Source organism: Podarcis bocagei (assembly GCF_964188305.1).
Source record: "Podarcis bocagei genome assembly, chromosome: 12".
In the NCBI taxonomy this organism is placed as follows: domain Eukaryota; kingdom Metazoa; phylum Chordata; class Lepidosauria; order Squamata; family Lacertidae; genus Podarcis; species Podarcis bocagei.
In genome coordinates this window covers 59,542,296-59,563,338 of record NC_138137.1, presented here as the reverse complement: position 1 = coordinate 59,563,338, position 21,043 = coordinate 59,542,296, and the positions used below count along the sequence as shown (strand labels likewise).

At 45.5% G+C, this 21,043-nt stretch overlaps 1 protein-coding gene across 1 annotated transcript in view; it reads left to right on the top strand.

Annotated features, from left to right (window-relative positions):
- The window catches only part of SMARCC1 (SWI/SNF related BAF chromatin remodeling complex subunit C1), a 99,058-nt gene that overhangs the window by 13,836 nt on the left and 64,179 nt on the right, over positions 1–21,043 (top strand). Inside the window, exons 7-14 of the mRNA XM_081163504.1 lie at positions 5,184–5,253; positions 6,394–6,469; positions 9,428–9,553; positions 10,146–10,270; positions 12,068–12,192; positions 15,521–15,580; positions 17,553–17,590; positions 17,856–17,977. Of these exons, the coding sequence (XP_081019630.1) occupies positions 5,184–5,253; positions 6,394–6,469; positions 9,428–9,553; positions 10,146–10,270; positions 12,068–12,192; positions 15,521–15,580; positions 17,553–17,590; positions 17,856–17,977 (742 nt within the window). The remainder of the gene's footprint in view (positions 1–5,183; positions 5,254–6,393; positions 6,470–9,427; positions 9,554–10,145; positions 10,271–12,067; positions 12,193–15,520; positions 15,581–17,552; positions 17,591–17,855; positions 17,978–21,043) is intronic.

Sequence of the window (21,043 nt, the reverse complement as noted above, 5' to 3'; positions counted from 1 at the left end):
TTTTCCAGGAACAGTTTGGTGCACATTACTGATCTGAGAGGGACGCGGGTGGCACTGTGTGTTAAATCACAGAGCCTAGGGCTTCCCGATCAGAAGGTCGGAGGTTCGAATCCCCGCAACGGGGTGAGCTCCCGTTGCTCGGTCCCAGCTCCTGCCAACCTAGCAGTTCGAGAGCACGTCAAAGTGCAGCATTGCGGGTTGTGTTGTACAAACTCAGATTGTGGTTTGTTTGTTTGCTTGTTTGAGCAAACCATGAATGGTAAGGTATCTAAAGCAAGTCTACTAAGAGCAAGCCATGTCTGCAATTCCCAGACATCAGAAGCACCAGTGAAGAGCACCATGTCTGTCCATAGTCTATCCATGGATAGCTCAGTTGGTTAGAGTGTGGTGCTAATGTCACCAAGGTTGCAGGTTGGATCCCTGGATTGGACAGCTGGATATTTCTGCACAGTAGGGGGTTGGACTTAGATGATCCTCAGGGCCCCTTCCAACTCTTATAATTCTATGACAATGGGGTTATTCTAACCACCACCACTCCCAATCCCCTGAACTGATCCCAGTCTGTTTCGGAGCAACACTAGATGGCAGCATTCATCTGTGTGGAGCGCACAGTGGCTTCATCATCCGTTCTGTGTGTGTTTTGCATTCTAGTGGTGTCTGTTGAATTTTCCTGTGTGCTTAATTCATTGTGATGTGTTTTCTGTTTCGTTGTATTGAATCTGAGATTGTTTAAAGGGAGTAGCGAATCATTTTTATTTAGCTGTTGGGAAAAAATGAGAAAAATTCAGGTGCTACCCTAAAGTAGCCTCTTGTGCTAGTAGCCTTTTGTTCTGGTCCATCCATCTTTTCCTTCTGCATAAGCGCAAAGCAGAGCTGCTGTAATGGCATCATGAAAAAAGCATGTATGAACATGTGCCTGCTTGTTTGCACTGTTGTCCTTATGTGGGTCGCTGAGTATTTTTGACTGAACGTATTTGCATTGGAAGGGAAGAGGTTCTTTTCTCTCTTCATCCCACTCAGCGTGGAAAAGGGAAACTTGCTCTTCTCCTAGATCCAGCTTTTGGATATGCTTGGTTGATCTGGGCAGTGTTCTCTGTATTGATGTATTTTTCCCCATTGCTGTCAACATTTTTTTTCCTAGTCATCTTTTTTTGGGGGACGACGACGACCCTCTTCTTAAAATAATAGAATTGTAGAGTTGGAAGGGATCGCAAGGGTCATCTAGTCCAAACCCCTGCAATGCAGGAATCTTTTGCACAACGTGGAGCTCAAACCCAAGACCCTGAGATTTAAGAGTGTCATGCTCCACCAATTGAGCTGCCCTAATCCTTAATCAATCAATCAGTTTATTACAGTCATAGACCAGCAGTGGCTAAAAATCCAGTACTTATAATAACAATATACAATAATTATAAAAACAAGCCAGAATAAAAACAGGGAGGCAAGAATCGCTAATCAACTGAGCAGGCGTCAGCAAACTTTTTCAGCAGGGGGCCGGTCCAGTGTCCCTCAGACCTTGAGGGGGGCCGGACTATATTTTTTTTGGGGGGGGGGAAATGAACGAATTCATATGCCCCACAAATAACCCAGAGATGCATTTTAAATAAAAGCACACATTCTACTCATGTAAAAACATGCTAATTTCTGGACCATCCACGGGCCAGATTTAGAAAGCGATTGGGCCGGATTCGGCCCCCGCGGGGGCCTTAGTTTGCCTACCCATGAACTAGAGTTTTGGCTCTAAAACGAAAACAATCCAATTGAACACTGGCGAAGGAGAGTCATGCGTCTGACACCACCTTTCTGACACTTTCTTAAAATGAGTGAAGAATGTAAGAATAATCTACTGGATCAGGCCCAGTAGCCCCTCTCCAGTATCCTGTTCTCACAGTGGCCAACTAGATGCCTGTTGTGGGAAACAAGAAATGCAGGACTGGAGCGCAACAACCCTCTTTCCACTTGCGCTGCCCAAAAGCTGGCATTCAGAGGAGCACTGCCTCTGACAGTGTTGGGGGAACATCTTCATTCTGGCTAGTAGCCATTGACAGAGTCGCTCCACATGGATTGGTCTATCCACATGGATTGGTCTAACCCTCTGTTGAAGCCATTCAAGTTGGTGGCATCCAACTACTGCTTGTGGGAGGGAATAGAATAGATTTGCATGCCAAATCTGTGCTACCGTGCGGTGTTTGTAAAAGAGCTTATATTTTTCTAAGTCTTTTAGCAGGGGAGCTTCTCGGGTGGTGCAGCCTCCCGTCTCTCCGGCAGCGGTCTAGACTCCTGTGAGATCTTCTCGGCCTTGAAATTCTGCCGTGTCAGCCCGCTCCGCCCTCAGGGGAGGATAGGATTTCTCACTTCAAAAATAGCGTTTCCTCTTTCTGGGAATGAAGTAGCACTTGAAAGCTGTGCTCCGCTTCCTTTATCTGGAAGAAAGCACGATCCTTTTGAGCTGGGCTGAGTGCAGATTACAAAAAAGAAAGAAAAGGGGGGGATGGTAGGAATAGTGTTTGGCAGGATGTTCAGAGGTCATAATGAAGGGAGCAGAAGCTGCTCTGTGTGCGAATGCTGCTTTTGCCCTGCTTTTCGGCCTGAGAAAGTCCGGGGTGGGGGGCGGGAGGGGACAAGAGAGGGAGGAATTATGCCAAGAATTGTGTTACATTTTTGGAAGCTGGCTGCATGCAGCGACTGTCTTTCCCCCCCTCTCTCTGAACTCTCCATGACCTGTCACTCAGCCCCCAGCCAGCCTGCTCCTCAGCATCTCTGCTTCCCCACAGCATCCCGTCCTCTGCCACGCGTTGGTTGCAAGATTGTCGTCACAATAGCATTGGCCAAGTAAAGCTGTGCACGTTCAGTTTCCTCCATTTGCATGAAATAGGTTTGAGCTACAAGATGCTGACATATTATGGTTAAAGGCAGGTTTAAGAATCGTCCGCGAAATGTGTGATTATCACTGAGTCGCGACATTTAAATGCTATACTCAAGACAATCTGCCAAATACAAAGCTGCACAGAGGAACAATACAGTGGTACCTCGGGTTACATACGCTTCAGGTTACAGACTCCGCTAACCCAGAAATAGTTCTTCAGGTTAAGAACTTTGCTTCAGGATGAGAACAGAAATCGTGCTCCGGTGGTGCGGCAGCAGGAGGAGGCCCCATTAGCTAAAGTGGTGCTTCAGGTTAAGAACAGTTTCAGGTTAAGTACGGACCTCCGGAACGAATTAAGTACTTAACCCGAGGTACTCAATATCCACAGGGTCTCATTTACTAATGTTAAACTCCCGTGACCTTGAAATGATGGAGCAAATTTATTTATTTACATTTTATGTCCCTTCAAGAACCTCACATCGGCTAACATTGTGAAAACTCCGTAGAACAACCAGAATAAAACGTTTCTCAAGTGCAATTAAAAGCTAGTTAGTAACTTGCTGAGCAGGTTTTCTAGACGAAGGAGTGGGGGGTGTGTGAAGTGTTAAGATGCACCATTAGTAGCAACCCTCATCACTGCAAAAGCAACATGTATACAGTCTCCAACTTCTAGAAATTTTAATGGGAAATAGATAGGGCTTAGATTTAATAGTTTCACTGGAATAATGAAATCTACAGGGACCTTTTGAGGACCAAAGCCTTTGCTCCAATTGTGCACAAGGCTGCAATAAGAATAAAGTGGCCATTGCCAACCCAGTGCCCTCCGGGTGTTTTGGACTACAACTCCTCGTAACGTTCAGTTTACTTCATAGATAATAAAGGATGGGGAATAGTCAGTTCTAAGTTTCCTCTGTAAACCTTTTTCAAAATAGTTTGCTTCCCTTTTTCTTTTCTTTTTTACACACACAGTTCAATTTGATGTTGTTTTCCATATTTATAATCCAATTTCTTCCATCCTTGCTTGTACAAATATAATCTGAACTAACATTCAGAGGAGGGTTGCCGAATCTTAAATGTAGAGAAGAAAACTTTAAATAAAGAAATCATAGTTTCCCCTCCCCCCCAACCGTCTTTTGCACGAAATAAAGTCTTATCTCAAGTTCAAACCTTAAAGTCCTTGCAGTTGGTTTTGTTCCGCAGTTTGTGATCTCATCTCTTCTAGCATGCACCTGTACTTTAGTCCAATTACGCTCTAATTAACAGGAGAATCTCTGCTTCTTAACGGCGGCGTTGGAGGTGAGGTTCTTTTGCACTCAGCGCCTCACTGACCCCTGCATTTCATGTACCAAGATGGACTGCGCGTGAAGCCCATTCTCCCCATCCCTTGGGGGAATTTCCAGAATGATTTACCCTCTTTTCTTGTTTTTCCATCGCCTATGCTCTCCCGCGGTTGTGGGGGCTGCCTCCATTAAGGCAGACCAGAACCGAAAGCCTCTAAGCCCTCCTTTGGATGCCCCTGCCAATTGTGGTGCAGTGGGTGCAGCTAGAGAAGACCTTTTCAGGGATGGCACCCTGGTTATGGAATTCCCTGCCCAGAGAGACTTGCCTGGTTAGGGCATCTGGTTAGGGCATTTTCATCTTTTAGTGATTTCCTTTATATGCGTTTGGAGTTTTAAGAAGTGGGAAATTTTTGGTGTGAACTTTGCTATATGGATGTCATCATCTGTTCCTGTTTTACACTTTATTGTTTACAGGCAAACACTGCTGTTTGGCAGTGTATAAATGTTGGGGAATACAGTGGTACCTCTGGATACGAACGCTTCTGGTTGCGCATGCGTCGGGTTATGAGCTGCACTAACCCGGAAGTAGTTGCTCCGGGATGCGAACTTTGCTCCGGGATGCGGGTGGGTGCGCACGCGTGCGCACAGCGAGAGACTCCTTTCGATAATGGCGCCTCATGTTAACAACAGTTTCAGGATAAGAAGGGACCTCCGTAACGAATCAAGTTCGTAACCAGAGGTTCCACTGTAATCACTAAATGTCCCTCCTATTCTGTTCTGTACTACTGCTTTTCTCCTTACTCCACGCTGACAAAGCTCTTACCCAGATACTGAGAACTGAGCCAATCTTTGCTTCCTAGTTGTGAGCCCTTTGTAGATGGACATTCCATTAAGAAAATGAATCTCCAACCCAGCCTCTTGTGAACTCTTCCCTTTGGGATGACAGAAGTGAATGTTTTCAAGCTTGTGAAACTAGAATGGTGTTAAAGCTGGATCACTTTCTGCCCCTAATGGCATTTTATTTTTCCCTTTTGCAGAAGAGTGGCTAAGACCTGTAATGAAGAAAGACAAGCAACTTCTTGTGCATTGGGGCTATTACCCAGACAGGTAATGACAAGGGCTGAAGTGCTAGCACCCATTTTTCAAAAATATCGTCCCTTGCTTATCTGGTGGGAAGGATACATTTAAAATTCAAGGTGGCTGCCTGCACGGATGTTTGTCCAAGAGCACTGCTGCTGTGACCCCTATAAAAGACAATCCATCATTAGATACATGAAATATCCTCACCTTGATAATACAGAAATGGTTCAGAAGTAACACCAAACCATGGCTTTCCCTAACCGTAGGGTAGACCCCAAACCATATTTTCCCTTCCAAATAGACAAGCAAACTCCAGTTTGTGTGGTTTCCTTTCCCCTTACCTCCCTTGATAATTCACAGATGCTCTCCCAAACAGCAGCCCCTCAGTGCAGTCATAACAAACTGCCATTTTCCTAAACCATCCTATGCAGGCTGTCTTCAGACTGTGGTTCAGATCCTGTTTTGATGGCTGTTTGCAAGCCATAGTTTTGTCCCCCGTGATTGTTGGTTCAGGCAGTACAACAAACCACATGTGATGTTTTGACATTATGTCTGCACCATCTTCTGCTGAGAGAAGAAGATACGGTGATCTTGAGAAACACTAACCCACACCAAAAATCCATAATATATTCCTTCCTCGTAACTGGCTGGAAACTGCCATCTGTTACACTGTCCACATCCTTTCATAAACACACATTATGTTGTTTTGGGTCAACTGTTGCAGCCTTAGCCTTGCAATTGCTTTGTTTTTATCATGTTTTTATTAATAGTTTTTAGGAAACGTTGAATTGTGTTGTGCTGTTTTTCTTTTAATCGGATTAGATTATATTAAGTGGCATAATTCTTGTAGAAATAAATAAATGCTGGGCTCTTTAAGGTGTTGAGCAGCTGTTCCATTGAAATGGTAGCTGAGGGCTCCTTTTGCTCATCTGCTGTGTCTACTGCCTTGCCCAAAGATATGTTTTGCCACCAGATCTGCTATTTCATTACACTTATTTCAACACATTTTCCCAGCTTCAGCATACCATGTCTTTTAAAAGGCTTTCTTTCTTTCTTTTACAATGAGTGTGATGCAAAATCACTGGATGCTTTTATTATGGCAGTGCTACCATAATGAAACTACCTGAGGGATGGGTTCACATTGTTGCCTTTGATTTTCCTTTATAGCTATGACACTTGGGTTCATGCTACTGATATAGATGCCGAAATCGAAGACCCTCCAATTCCAGAGAAGCCGTGGAAGGTGAGTGTGTGCTCTTCCCGAAATTGCGCTGACGTAATTTCACAGCCTTCCGTTCCCAGAGGGAAATAATGGTATTTGAAAGAATGCAGCGTGTTGTTTCACACATGCAGAGTACGAAAGAGGGCAAGCAGTAAGCCTAGAATAGCAATAGACAAAGCACTTGTCTTACTAAACCAAAATAATTCTTCCCATGGTAGCAGGAAAAGCTCCCTTTATTTATTTACTTAATAAGGTGTTCCTTTAAAACATAAACACTTCAAGTGGTGTACAAATACTACAGTGGTACCTCGGGTTACATACGCTTCAGGTTACAGACTCTGCTAACCCAGAAATAGTGCTTCAGGTTAAGAACTTTGCTTCAGGATAAGAACAGAAATTGTGCTCTGGCGGCGCGGCAGCAGCAGGAGGCCCCATTAGCTAAAGTGGTGCTTCAGGCTAAGAACAGTTTCAGGTTAAGAACGGACCTCTGGAACGAATTAAGTACTTAACCCGAGGTACCACTGTATTAAAAAAAACCCAAAACCAATATTTTAAGACTACCGTATTTTTTGCTCTATGACACGCACCCGACCATAACACGCGCGTAGTTTTTAGAGGAGGAAAACAAGAAAAAAAAATTCTAAACGAAACAGTGGATGTATGATTTTTGTGGTTCATGCTGTGGCCACAGACATGTGATCTGACAGTGAGTTTGGAGTAGCCCAATGCAAAAATCCTGAGGAGTCATGTGGATCCATGCTTTGTAACCACGTTTTTGCACCACTGCGGCCCCAGGCAACAGTGGGTGCGTGATTTTTTTGGTGCAAGATGCAGCCATGGACATGCTGTGTGATCTGATGGTGAATTTGGGGTGACCCAGTGCAAAAATCCTGAGGATCCATGTGGATCCGTGCTTTGTAACCACGTTTTAAGTGGGGAGGGAAGGAAAAGTGCTCAAGGGACAAGGAGCACGCATGGGGTGTGTGGAGAAGGATGCTGCTAATAATGCTATTTAGCGAGCTGAGTGGGGAGGAGAGAGGGACAGAGAGCCTGCTTGCTTTAAAGGAGCCAACAGGACAGGAGCCGCTTACAATCGTGTAAGCGGCTCCTCTCCTCTCCCGCTTTGCTCCTTTAAAGCAAGCGGGCTCTCTGTCCCTCTCCTCCCCATTCAGCGGCTCTTCTCCCGCTTTGCTGTTTCAAAGCGAGCCACAGAGGAGAGAAGGATCCTCTGCTCACGACTGCAGCAGATCCCCCCCGCCACCCGCAGGCATTCGCTCCATAACACGCACAGACATTTCCCCTTACTTTCTAGGAGGAAAAAGGTGAGTGTTATGGTGCAAAAAATACGGTACATTATAAAATAATAAAAACACATGTAAATTGCTTTGAGGTGTTTTTATTTTTTTACAATTAAGCTGTATGTAAATTTCATGAAATAAATATATTGAAACTGCAGAAAGAAACTGTTTAGAATTGAGCTCTTCAATGCTGCAAATGGTTTAAAAATTTAATGATAATTTATATATTTAAGCAATGCAGTGGGTGGCTCTCATCTCTCCTGGCAGAAATAAGCCCCCCAAGTAAGGCAGGAGGGGTTTGCCTGGACTTCAGCTCCTAGCACAGGTTATTCCATTACCACAGCACAGGAATGGTCCTTCGTAAACTATTTCATTAACCGGATTAAATGTTTGTTATTGTATTGTAAGGGCCTTTTGTTTTTAAGGACCAATGTATCATTAAAAAGCCCTAGTGCTGGAAATGAGAACTTGTTAGGGCAAAGGAGGTCTGTTTGATTAAAGGCTTGGAGTTCATGCTAATGATGACAAGGTTCGTAATTTCTGGAGTCTGTTGAACTTAGAGGCAGTACAACACTGGCAGCCTTATTTCTGCTTTCAGAATGATTAGAGGCCTGTGTGCAGTAGTTGTGAGTGGAGGCTGTTTTCATTCGTTGAGAGAGAAAAATAAGGAAATTGTTTCAATAGAACTGCTTCTTTTCAGATAATTGCTGTACTTGTGTGACAACATGAAACATTATTCCCGGATTCATTAATTCATTTTCCTGCAGTCAGCAGAATAATAGTATTACGTGATGAGAATTAAGGTGAAGGAACAGAGGAGAGCTGTGTCAGTGGGCTGGAAAGACTGGGCTCAGGACTCTAGTGCCACATAAGATGCTCCTGAACTCTAATCTTGTTGAAACAAAAGCAAAAGAACCCGTTTTAAATTTCAGCTTTTTAAAGTTTTGGGCTGGCAAATTGTACAGAGGTGGGTGCTGTTTCCACTTGCCTTTTGTTGAACCCTCTCTGGCTATGAACTGAATATGCTGGGCTGTTTTGGTCTACATCCCTCTTGAGCCCCAGCCAGCACAGCCACCCAAAATATCTGGAGGGCACCAGGTTGGCGAAGGCCAAGCTAAATCTCATGAACACGCCCTGTATACTGGGAATGGCTAACTTTTTGGACTCCAGATTTTGCTGGGCTCCAACTTCCACCATGGGAATGTTTCTCAGCTCTGCTACTGGAGATTATTCCAACGGTTGCTTTTGCAGACTCAGTTTAAGACCTACATGAATAGCATGCGTCTGTAACCCCTGGAAGGCAACTGTACATTGTTGGAAACCACCCAGAATTGCTGGGGCAACTCATTCAAAAGGGCAGCATATAAGCAATAAAATTATTGTCATTATTTTCGTTTCTTTTTTGCAGTTTTTCATTCTTGGTGGTTTTTGTGTTGCAGTGCTTTTTGTGATCTGTTTTGTGTTCTGTTCCTGTGTACTACTTGGGTGTTCTCTGAATGCAGAGCAGTTTACAAATTCTGACAAATAAAAATTAATGTGGAAGTAAGGAGTTCTGGCTTTCTTGCTTGCTGCAGTTGTTCACACAGTGGATTGCAATAATTTTTGTAACGTGTTTTCAAAATGAGAGGAGACTGTCTGAAATGCACTCTGTGCCTGTGTGTTGTCGCACTTGCTTTTGTAGGTTCATGCTAAGTGGATTTTGGACACAGATGTATTCAATGAATGGATGAATGAAGAAGATTATGAAGTAGATGAGAACAAGAAGTTGGTCAGCTTTCGCCAGCGTATCTATATGAAAAATGAAGAAGTAAGATTACCTATTTCATATGATGGATGTAATGTACAATAACTGCATTAGTTGGGTGTTCTTTCATTTTACTCAGTGCTGCTATACCTAAGCTGATTGTCTGGTTCTCGAAGAAATGCCAGTATTCCTCTTGAAATAAGTGTGGGACTTAGCTCTATGACTCAAATTTTCCTTGAAATGGCAAGTGAACAAGCTTGCCTGGGAAGAGCCAGGGACCAGTTCTGTTGACCTTCCACAGGCCCATCTATTTCCCATCTTCTGGTCTGCGGGAGCCAAGAGGGGTTTTTAGACCTGTTAACTTTGCTTGAATCCCTTTGACTCGTTCTTTCCATGGGGTGTGTATGTGTGTGATGTGTCAGTTTTTACATGCAGGAGTTCATATATTGAAGATTTAGCCTACCTTCTTTCTTTAAGTGAATTTTTGCAGTGCATCTTTGAAGGGCTGGGTAGTACCCTTAAGTAGTTGGCAGCCTCTCCCTGAAATCTTACTAAGCAAAAACTGACAGTGCTAGGTCCTGGTAGGTAGCAGAGTGCATCTTAGTTCTGGACAGGTTATGCCTATCGCTGATGACCTTTCCCCCCCTCGTGACAGCCAGTCCATAGCCCTGAACGGAGGGATAGGAAGGCAGCCACAGGTGCCAGAAAACGGCGGCACTCCCCGTCACCGCCACCTCCTCCCACCCCAGCAGAATCGAGGAAGAAAGCTGGAAAGAAGGGGTGAGTAGTCTGCAGCTCCTGCAGTTTACAATAATTTATTTCTGAAATATTTGAGGGCGAGAGAGATGAGCCAGCAGCTCGGCTCAACTCCACATTTACAGCGGCCTGCTAAGATGCCATCTCCTTGAGTCCATGAATGTTTAATGCCGCACATTGAGCTTCATTCCTTGATCATCCAAGGGGAATGTACCTCCTGCCAGTAGAAGAAAACTTGACGCAGTCATTACTTCCAATCTAATGAGCACCTCACAGTTGACATGCGGAGACCATTAATAAGCAAATTTACTTCTCAATATGGCAAAGTCTGTCCTGATGTAACTCTGTTCTTTAATACAGTTGTCGGTGCAGTAGTTGAACGTAAAAAACGACAACTGTTTTCTTCCTTGTATGAGCCTAAGCTATTGCACACATTATTCATATTTGAAATTTATGTGTGACTTTTCTGCCATACACCCCTCAAAGTAGCTTAAATTAAAACAATTGAACAGCATCATAGTGTATATAATTTTTTAAAAGGAAGCATTATTGATTTGGATAACAGCTTCCTCCAGAAATGAATTCCTGAAATTCTGAAAGCCGGGCTCTTCACTAAAGATCCAGTCTAGTGAATTAATCTTCGCTTGTTCATGGTGGGTTGAAGCAGAGTCCTTATTCTGTCCTGATTTCCTGTACTATGTGTACACACACAAAATGGACCGTGCCTTAGACTGAGCCCCTGCTAAGCATGACCATCTCCTTAATAGAGCCCCACACTTCCTTTTCAGTGACCTTGTATCAGGAATAGCTGGATTCAGACAGACTCTCTTGGGCCTTCAAACCACGTCTCTGTTATACACACCAGATATGGCACTTAAGATTATATTATGAATGATTAATGGTCTGTTCTGGACTGACGACATTAAAAAGGCTCAAATGTGGCTCAGTGGGTGGGCAGAGAAGCTTGAAGAAAGGAGGCCATAATTGTCTACCCCTCCTTTTCTTAGTACAATAAGACTTACCCCCAGTTCCATATCTCCTAAAACCCTATGCCACAAATGGAGAAGAATGCATTTGCCTGCAGTCACTGATTTCTGCCAGGCGTATCTATCTAGTCCCAGAGAGTCACACCGCTACAAAATGATCACTGTTAGCTTCAGAATATTAATTAGAAATTCGTTGGAGTTGGAAGGTACTCCTAAGGTACCAGGTATAGGTAAAGGGACCCCTGACCATTAGGTCCAGTCGTAACTGACTCTGGGGCTGTGGCGCTCATCTGGCTTTATTGGCAGAGGGAGCCGGTGTACAGCTTCTGGGTCATGTGGCCAGCACGACTAAGCCGCTTCTGGCGAACCAGAGCAGCGCACGGAAACGCCGTTTACCTTCCCGCCGGAGGGGTACCTATTTATCTACTTGCACTCTGACATGCTTTCGAACTGCTAGGTTGGCAAGAGCTGGGAACGAACAACGGGAGCTCACCCCGTTGCAGGGATTCGAACCACCGATCTTCTGATCGGCAAGCCGTAGGCTCTGTGGTTTAGACCACAGCGCCACCTGCGTCCCAAGGTACCCAGTACCTTAGTCCAACCCCCTGCTAAGCAGGATTCTCAAGTAAAGCATCCATGACAGATGGCCGTCCAGCCAGAAATATTGTGGTTTCTATTCACCTAGTGAATAGCACTGCCCAGAAGTTTCTTACAGGTACATTGGCTTTGCCCAAACTTTTGAGATGCAGTATCACAGTAGTACAGAATGTAGCTGATGCAGCCGTATGTTAGGAAGCCATTAGGTGACTTGTTGTTTGTGCTTAATTTGTCACAGGCAAGCAAGCCTATATGGGAAAAGGCGAGGGCAAAAGGAAGAAGACGAGCAAGAAGATCTTACCAAGGACATGGAGGATCCAACCCCTGTGCCTAACATAGAAGAAGTGGTACTTCCTAAAAATGGTACAGTGTTCCAGATACTTGCCCCATGACTGAGCTGTCTCCGTACCATGGCTTTTGCCATGTCTTGTTTGTTGATGCTGATGATGGGTAATCTTGATGGAACGGAACTGGACTTTTTGCATAAAACCTGAGTCTGAGTGACTGCTCTTGCAGAGCACAACACATTCTTGCCATGCGTGCAGAGATCTCTCTCCATCACAGTGTTAAAAACAGATATTAAAGCTAGGAGCTAAATGGCACCTTAAATCAAGGCTATGAGTGCAACAATGGAATGTCTAGGTGCACTTTTTATAACAAGAATACAAAGCTGAAAATGAATGAATATTATGTTCATTTTTCACATGGTCTAGTCCTTCCCCTGCCCACCCCCCTAATATTCTTAAGAGGGTCTCTTCTCCAGTCTTCAGAGGGTAGCTGGAAGTGGGGAGGCAGAAAAAGGTCCTCCTTTCCTTCCACTCTGCAGTTTTAATCTGAAATCTTAGGTGCAGTACTGCGCCCAGGGCTCAGAAACTGCTCGCGCTAATGAAATTTCCCTGTCACAAACTGCGCCTAAAACAGTGGGAGTTTCGAACACTGCTCCAATGGCGCACACATCAGGCTTACTCACAGAGAGAAGCTCTTTGCACCTCTCCTGCATTCAAAGCAAAAGGGAGAGAGTGTGCGTCCAATCCGGAACTCAGTGTAATGTGAGCATGATTTAGGAATTTCCTGTTTTCTTAGGGTGTTCTGCCCCAAGAATTAAAGGCCAATCTTTGCTTCCCTTTGTGAAAACAATTGTTCGTGTTAAAAGTCTTAAGGCGACATGTTCAAGCCCCTGCTGGAGTTGACCTGCAAAAGAGGTTGCTCTACCTTCAGTGCTTCCATTCTTTCGTCTCTCCTTCCTCCCGAAGCAAGCCAGACATTCTTCTCCTATCCAGAACTTCCTCCTTCTTCCTTCTAAAACTGCCTCTTTTGTCTGTGTTTGCAGACCGTAATTGGCTCACAGTTATGTGATCAGCTCCACTACCCAGATATCTTTTCCCTCCCTCCCAATGGATAAATCCCCAGCTGCCAACATAAATGTTTGTTTTCCCCTGAATATATTGTGGAAGTGCATTTGGTTTCCGTTGCTTCGGAGCATCGGAAATATCTAGTCTGTATTTTGATCTTGAATAAACCCCTTCAGAGCTGGCTTTGTGTACATTTTTAGCTGTTGGAAAGAGGAGCGTGTTTTCTCAGCAAAATGCGTGCTTAAAAGATATACTGCCATAATACTCTGCTGATCTGGAGCTGGAGCTGCCTGATCGGTTATTGGAAGGCTCCGTTCCTTATCTACTATCATCATGTTTAGCACAAGATGTAGACAAGGCACCAGAGGCTGCACTAGACAGATGACTGTCAGAAACATGAGAAGCAATGGGCAAAAAGTAACATTTTCAGCACTGGGCAAGAGAGTAATTTCCAGAATGTGTAGGAATAATAGCTCGCCGCAGTTACTCACAAAGGACCCTTGCGAGAACGCAAATCAGTTTTGCCTGCAGGCTGACAGTAGTGCCCTCTTGGGCTTGCAGCAGGCGTGGTGCCCGTCATCCTCTTCTGAACTGTGGTGGACAGATCAGCAAAGTAAACAGTTAAATGTAGCAAGCTGTGAATGCACAAATCCTGCACCCATGTTTATTGGCCAGTCTTCTCCTTGGTCTCCTGCAGAGCTGGAACAAGGAAGTGGCTTCTGTTCCTCCCCCCCCCCCCCCAATCACTACTGTGTTTTATTCTAACACCTCGGCTGTGCACTTGCAGGTCTCCCACTTGACAGGCCTTGAGCATGAAATTTTAGAAGTGTTTCATTAGGCTGGCAAAGGAGCGGCAAGGCACAAAGGCAGTGCTGATGTCTACAGTGCAGCTTACTTACTCCCCATTGCGTGGGCACTTCAGTCTCAAGCCACAAAACAATGAAGGTCTATTGGTGAAGCAAAGGTCTTTCTCCCAGTTTTGTCTTGGAAGTCCTACACCATTAGGTGGATAATTATCATTGGCTACTCATCATGGTGGCTTATGTATATGCAGATTTTAATCTGTTTTTAGTTTATTGTTATTTTAACTTTTTGAAAATCTAATTATTAATAAGAATTCTTATAGATAATTGTATTGCTTTATCTTTTTCGTAAACCACTTTGTGAGTTTTTCTAATAATCAAGCAGTGTATCAGTTTTATGAAATACCGTATTTATTGCACCATAACACTCACTTTTTTCCTCCTAGAAAGTAAGGGGAAATGTCTGTGCGTGTTATGGAGCGAATGCCTGCGGGTGGGGGGGGGATCTGCTGCAGTCGTGAGCAGAGGATCCATGGTTCCCCTTCCTTCCTTCCTCCGTGGTTACAAAGCATGGATCCACATGGATCCTCAGGATTTTTGCATTGGGCTACTCCAAACTCACTGTCAGATACATGTCTGTGGCCACAGCATGAACCACAAAAATCATATATCCACTATTTTGTTTAGAATATTTTTTTTCTTGTTTTCCTCCTCTAAAAACTACATGCGTGTTATGGTCTGGTGCGTGTTATAGAGCGAAAAATACGGTAAGTAACTTCTAGCTGTACTGTGGGAATCAGAGGTGGAGAGAGTGCTGTTGCTCTCAGGTCCTGCATGCGATGGTCTGCTTGGCCATTGTGAGAACACAATGCTGAACTAGATGGTTCTTTGGCCAGGTCCAGCAACTAGCCCCTTCTTTTGGTTCTTTTTATTGGGCAAAGATTTTCAGTGGTCTCTGTCTTAAAAACCTGGGAAAGTAAGACTCAACTGTAATGTTCCAGGCAAGAACCTGATTTTCAAAATAACTACTTATAGCAAGTCTGAATAGAAAGGCTTGATGGTTCTTCCATCAAGTATTGCAGTAGGAGGACAGCATCCTTCAAAATTTCTGTTTGTAGAGTAGCAAGTCAGTCAGCTGGGCTTTGACCAGGAGGCCTTGGTCATCTGGCCTCAACTTATATGCAGCCAGTCCTAGTCTTTGCTCATTGAGTGTTTTTTTATGAGAAACAGAAACATAACTGGATGATCCTAATGAACCGCTCACTGCCTTTCATCCTAACCTTGCCCAGCCTAACCTTGAGTTCTTTATTTATCAAGTCTAATTCACCAACAAATGCAAAGGAAGATTGTTAGCTTGGGATGGGGGCTCATTGTGTGCAAAGCCAGATAATGAGAAAATGTGGTTCATAACCATATGATTGATGGTGGGGAGAGTGAAAAGGTGGCCAGGCTACCTTTGCATAATGTAACAACCCATGCAGTGTTACTGCAGAGAAGGCACAGCCTGACGTTCTCAATCTTGTTTATTTTTTGCAGTAAATCCAAAGAAAGATAGTGAAAACACTCCTGTGAAAGGAGGAACAGTAGCAGACCTTGGTAAGTTCTTTGCTTGGTTTTTTTTAATGATGGATTTTCCCCTCTTCTCTGAGGCTGGCAACTATATTTGCTTTGTAACTCAGCCCGTTCCAGGGGTGTGTGTAAGAGCAATTTTCTGTATTCTTACTCTCTGGAGGGCTCTCATTCTAAAGGAGGATGCAGAGGGGAGAAGCCTCCAAAAGGCTGCCAGACGATTATTATTTTTAAAACTGCCCCAGGCATTTAAAATTATCTCTGTAGGTAGGGGAAGGGTGATTCTTCACTAAAATAGCTGACAGTGCCATGGCAAGTCTTTTTATATCCTGCCCTACTAAAACAATGTTCAGGGAAGCTCACATTTCTTCGAGACAATGCCACTAGTGTTAACTGAACCTTCACAATTTTTCTGACAGTTACAAATCACAGCCTCACAAATGAAACTGGCTATTTGTTAAATTCGTTTGAAACAGTGTGAGTCCCAAAAATGTTTGTAATTTTGTGGGTTAAAAATAAAATAAGGTCTTAGATTATTTTCCATAAATATCTGCAGGTGGAAGCATGCTTTTCCAAGCAGGGTAGTGATAGATTTGTAGATGTAACTGGCGAAAAGCTTTTATGGCTACCCAGCTTGTCTTACCTTTAGATGGGAAGGAACCCCAAGTAGGGGCCTCTCATTAAGGGGTCTTAATGGGCAGATGGTCTCATATGGAGTGAGACATGGTGGATCAAGGCCAAGTAGGGCTTTATAGGCCAGGAGTTCAACAGCCTCTGACTTGCTTTTTTACGTCACTGATTATTTATATTATGCTTTCCAACCAAGAGGGGCTCCCAAGGTGGTTCTCAGGAAAAAACAGATACATAGAAATACAAAAATGCAAATACAAATGATACCAATTCAATATATTCCAACAGTGTTTTAAAACAATGCACATCTGTGTTCCTACCAAAAAGGCATTCACAACAAAAATGTTAAGGGAAATCAAGGATACGTAAGCAGCATCCTTACCTTATTAAGGTCAGGGGAATGGAGCAAGGCAGGTGCCCAGTGATGGTCCCAGCAGACACTCCCCTGGGCATCCCTCCTCTCTTCCCCACTGAGCCTTACAGTGTGCAGGAGAAGGGCCACTCCCAGCTAAAGCAGGAACAGGCATGATGGTGGTGAGTTGGCCCCCTGAGTCCCATGCCACAGGCCCCTTTCTGGTCTAGGAAAAAGGTGGGATATAAATAAATGCAGGAGAATAATTATTATTATTATTATTATTATTATTATTATTATTATTATTATTATTACCTTGCCCATATGGCTGGGCTTCCCCAGCCACTCTGGGTGGCTTCCAACAAAATATTAAAAATACAGTAATGCATCAAACATTAAAAGCCTCCCTAAACAGGGCTGCCTTCAGATGTCTTCTAAAAATCTGGTAGTTGTTGTTCTCTTTGACACCTGATGGGAGGGCGTTCCACAGGGCGGGTGCCACTACCGAGAAGGCCCTCTGCCTGGTTCCCTGTAACTTGGCTTCTCGCAGTGAGGGAACCGCCAGAAGGCCCTTGGAGATGGACCTCAGTGTCCGGGTAGAACGATGGGGGTGGAGACACTCCTTCAGATAATAATAATACAAGGCTGCTGCTTAAGCGAGTACCCATTTACTGCCCTTATGGAATACACCCGTGCTCCTTTTCTTTCTTCTGTGACAGGCTCAATGTTTGCCAAGTCACATGACTTCTCTAGCAATGGCTTGTGCATATTTTTCTTCTCTTGTTCTTGCTTCAGTTATTGCCCCATTGAGGCGCAATGGTGGTAAAGCAGCCTTCCTTGTCCAGGCGCCCCCCCCCCAAGGGTTTCAGACTGCAACTCCCAGCAGCCTTAGCCAACGTGGCTGTGGGGTGCTGGGGCTGATGGGAGTTGTAGTCCAAAACATCTGGATGGCACGAAGTGTAAAGGCTCGTTAGTTGTACCGTTGTGTTTATTTCTCTCTGCTCATTTATTTTGCAGATGAGCAGGATGAGGAGACGGTCGCCACGGGAGGAAAGGTAAACTGCTACCTCTTCGTTTAGAGAAGAATGAGTAAAAATGAACTAAAGTGCAGCTTTAACTGATGTCACTGTGATGTCAGGTGGGTAACCCTGCCTGCCTGTCAAATTGGGCCCTCCAGAAGTTTCAAGATTTGGCCTTGTGGCCAGAAAACTTTTCCCACCGCTGCCCCCTGACATCACTATGGCCTTTTGAACTTTTTTTGTGTGGTCTGCACAGCCAATAGCTGACCTCCCAAACAACTCTATATCTTTCCTCCCGCAGGAAGACGAAGATCCCAACAAAGGTGACCAGAGCCGCTCGATAGATACCGGAGAAGACAATGTCACGGAACAGACAAATCACATCATTATCCCCAGCTATGCATCCTGGTTTGACTATAACTGGTAGGTTCTAGGGTGCGCGGAGCCAGGGAATTGTCACAGGTCCAGAGTCTGCTCTGTGTGACAGCCACTTGCATGTTAGCCTGCCCTCATGTTCCTGTGATGTATTTCACAGCAGTAAAAACTACCTCAATCTGAAAGTTGCAGCCTTTGACACTAACCTTCCTTTCCACTCTACATCACATATTTTCATTTTGTAGTTATCTCAGCTAAACTGGCCTCTATGCACCATTTGTTGCAAACCGTTCTGGATGCTAGATAACTTGGCCCAGGTATAACCCAGGAAATCGTGTGGTCAGTTAAAACTAACCTTGCCTTCTGCCTCAGCATGGTGGGCCATGACCAGTTTAAGCCTGTAGACTGGCTGTTAGCAGCTTCCTGCCTGGAAGGGCTGTTAAATAAGTGAAACAAACCTCTTTGTAGAGCTCGGCACTACAGATGTTCAAACCAGGTTGGATAGATGTTGTGCTTGGGTTGCAAGATGAGCTGTTTCTGTTCCCTTTGAATGGATTCTGAAGTGCAGGAATAAAGAATGGGGTGCACCCATCCGCTTCTTCTCCCTAAATGAAGGCAGCATGTCCTAAATGTGTGCGTTGAGGTAGCTTTCTCAGCCAGAACAGTAGATAATAATAATAATAATTTATTATTTATACCCCGCCCATCTGGCTGAGTTTCCCCAGCCACTCTGGGCGGCTCCCAATCAGTGTTAAAAACAGTACAGCGTTACATATTAAAAAATTCCCTGAACAGGGCTGCCTTAAGATGTCTTCTGAATGTCAGGTAATTATTTATCTCTTTGACATCTGATGGGAGGGCGTTCCACAGGGCGGGCGCCACTACCGAGAAGGCCCTCTGTCTGGTTCCCTGTAGCCTCACTTCTCGCAATGAGGGAACCGCCAGAAGGCCCTCGGCGCTGGATCTCAGTGTCCGGGCTGAACAATGGGGGTGGAGACGCTCCTTCTGGTATACAGGACCGAGGCCGTTTAGGGCTTTAAAGGTCAGCACCAACACTTTGAATCGTGCTCGGAAACGTACTGGGAGCCAATGCAGATCTCTCAGAACCGGTGTTATATGGTCTCGGCGGCCGCTCCCAGTCACCAGTCTAGCTGCCGCATTCTGGATTAATTGCAGTTTCCAGGTCACCTTCAAAGGTAGCCCCACGTAGAGCGCGTTGCAGTAGTCCAAGCGTGAGATAACTAGAGCATGCACCACTCTGGCGAGACAGTTCGCGAGGGAGGTAGGGTCTTAGCCTGCGTACCAGATGGAGCTGGCAGACAGCTGCCCTGGACACAGAGTTAACCTGCGCCTCCATGGACAGCTGTGAGTCCAAAATGACTCCCAGGCTGCGCACCTGGTCCTTCAGGGGCACAGTTACCCCATTCAAGACCAGGGAATCCCCCACACCAACCCGCTCCCTGTCCCCCCAAAACAGTACTTCTGTCTTGTCAGGATTCAACCTCAATCTGTTAGCCGCCATCCATCCTCCAACTGCCTCCAGCCACTCACACAGGACCTTCACCGCCTTCACTGGTTCTGATTTGAAAGAGAGGTAGAGCTGGGTGTCATCTGCATACTGATGAGCACCCAGCCCAAACCTCCTGATGATCTCTCCCAGCGGCTTCATATAGATATTAAAAAGCATGGGGGAGAGGACAGAACCCTGAGGCACCCCACAAGTGAGAGCCCAGGGGTCTGAACACTCATCCCCCACCACCACTTTCTGAACACGGCCCAGGAGGAAGGAGCGGAACCACTGTATGACAGTGCCCCCAGCTCCCAGCCTCTCTAGACGGTCCAGAACGATGTTATGGTCGATGGTGTCAAAGGCCGCTGAGAGATCCAGCAGAACTAGGAAACAGCTCTCACCTTTGTCCCTAGCCCGCCGGAGATCATCAACCAGCGCGACCAAGGCAGTTTCAGTCCCATGGTGAGGCCTGAATCCCGATTGGAAGGAATCCAAATGGTCCGTTTCCTCCAGGCGTGCTTGGAGTTGTTCAGCAACCACCCGCTCAATCACCTTGCCCAAGAATGGCAGATTTGAGACTGGGCGATAGTTGGCCAAATTGGCTGGGTCTAAAGATGTTTTTTTAAGAAGCGGTTTAATGACCGCTTCTTTCAGCGAGTCTGGGAAGGCTCCCTCACAGAGGGAAGCATTCACCACCCTGCAGAGCCCATCGCCCAGCCCTTCCCGGCTCGCTTTTATCAGCCAGGATGGGCAAGGATCAAGGAGACAGGTGGTCGGTTTCACTTGTCCAAGCAGCCTGTCCACATCCTCGGAGGTAACAGATTGGAATTGATCCAATGTAACAGGACCAGACAGAACTCCAGCACTCTCCCGCCCTGGCCCTGCTCCCATGGTGGAGTCTACCTCCTTCTGAATCTGAGCGATTTTATCTGCAAAAAAACTTTGCAAAAGCATTGCAGGAGATCTTGGGGTCCCTACCAGGCCCCGGTGGTACAGGTGGTTCCGATAGATTGCGAACCACCTGAAAAAGTCTCCTGCTGCTGTTTTCTGCAGATGCAATGGAGGCAGCGAAGAAGGCCCTCTTCGCCGTCGCCATTGCCACTTGGTAGGCTCGATGTTGAGCTCTAACCCGTGTCCGGTCTGATTCAGAATGAGTTTTCCGCCACCGGCGCTCTAGCCGTCTCAACGATTGTTTCATCACCCTCAGCTCCGGGGAAAACCACGGGGCTGTCCAGGCTCCATGCAATCGGAGAGGGCGCTTCGGAGCCAGACAGTCAATAGCCCTGGTTAACTCCACATTCCAGCGTGCCACCAGGGAATCAGCTGAAAGGCCATCAACTTGGGATAAAGCATCCCCTACCACTCTCTGGAAGCCAATTGGATCCATTAAGTGGCGGGGGCGGACCATCCGAATCGGTCCCACCTCCCTGCAGAGGGGAAGGGTTGCGGAGAAGTCCAGTTGCACCAGGAAGTGATCTGACCATGGCACTTCTTTTGTTTCACCTTTACTTAATGTCAGATCACCCATGTCAACAGAGGTGAACATCAGGTCTAAGGCATGTCCGCAACTATGAGTTGGGCCAAACTTATTCAGGGACAGCCCC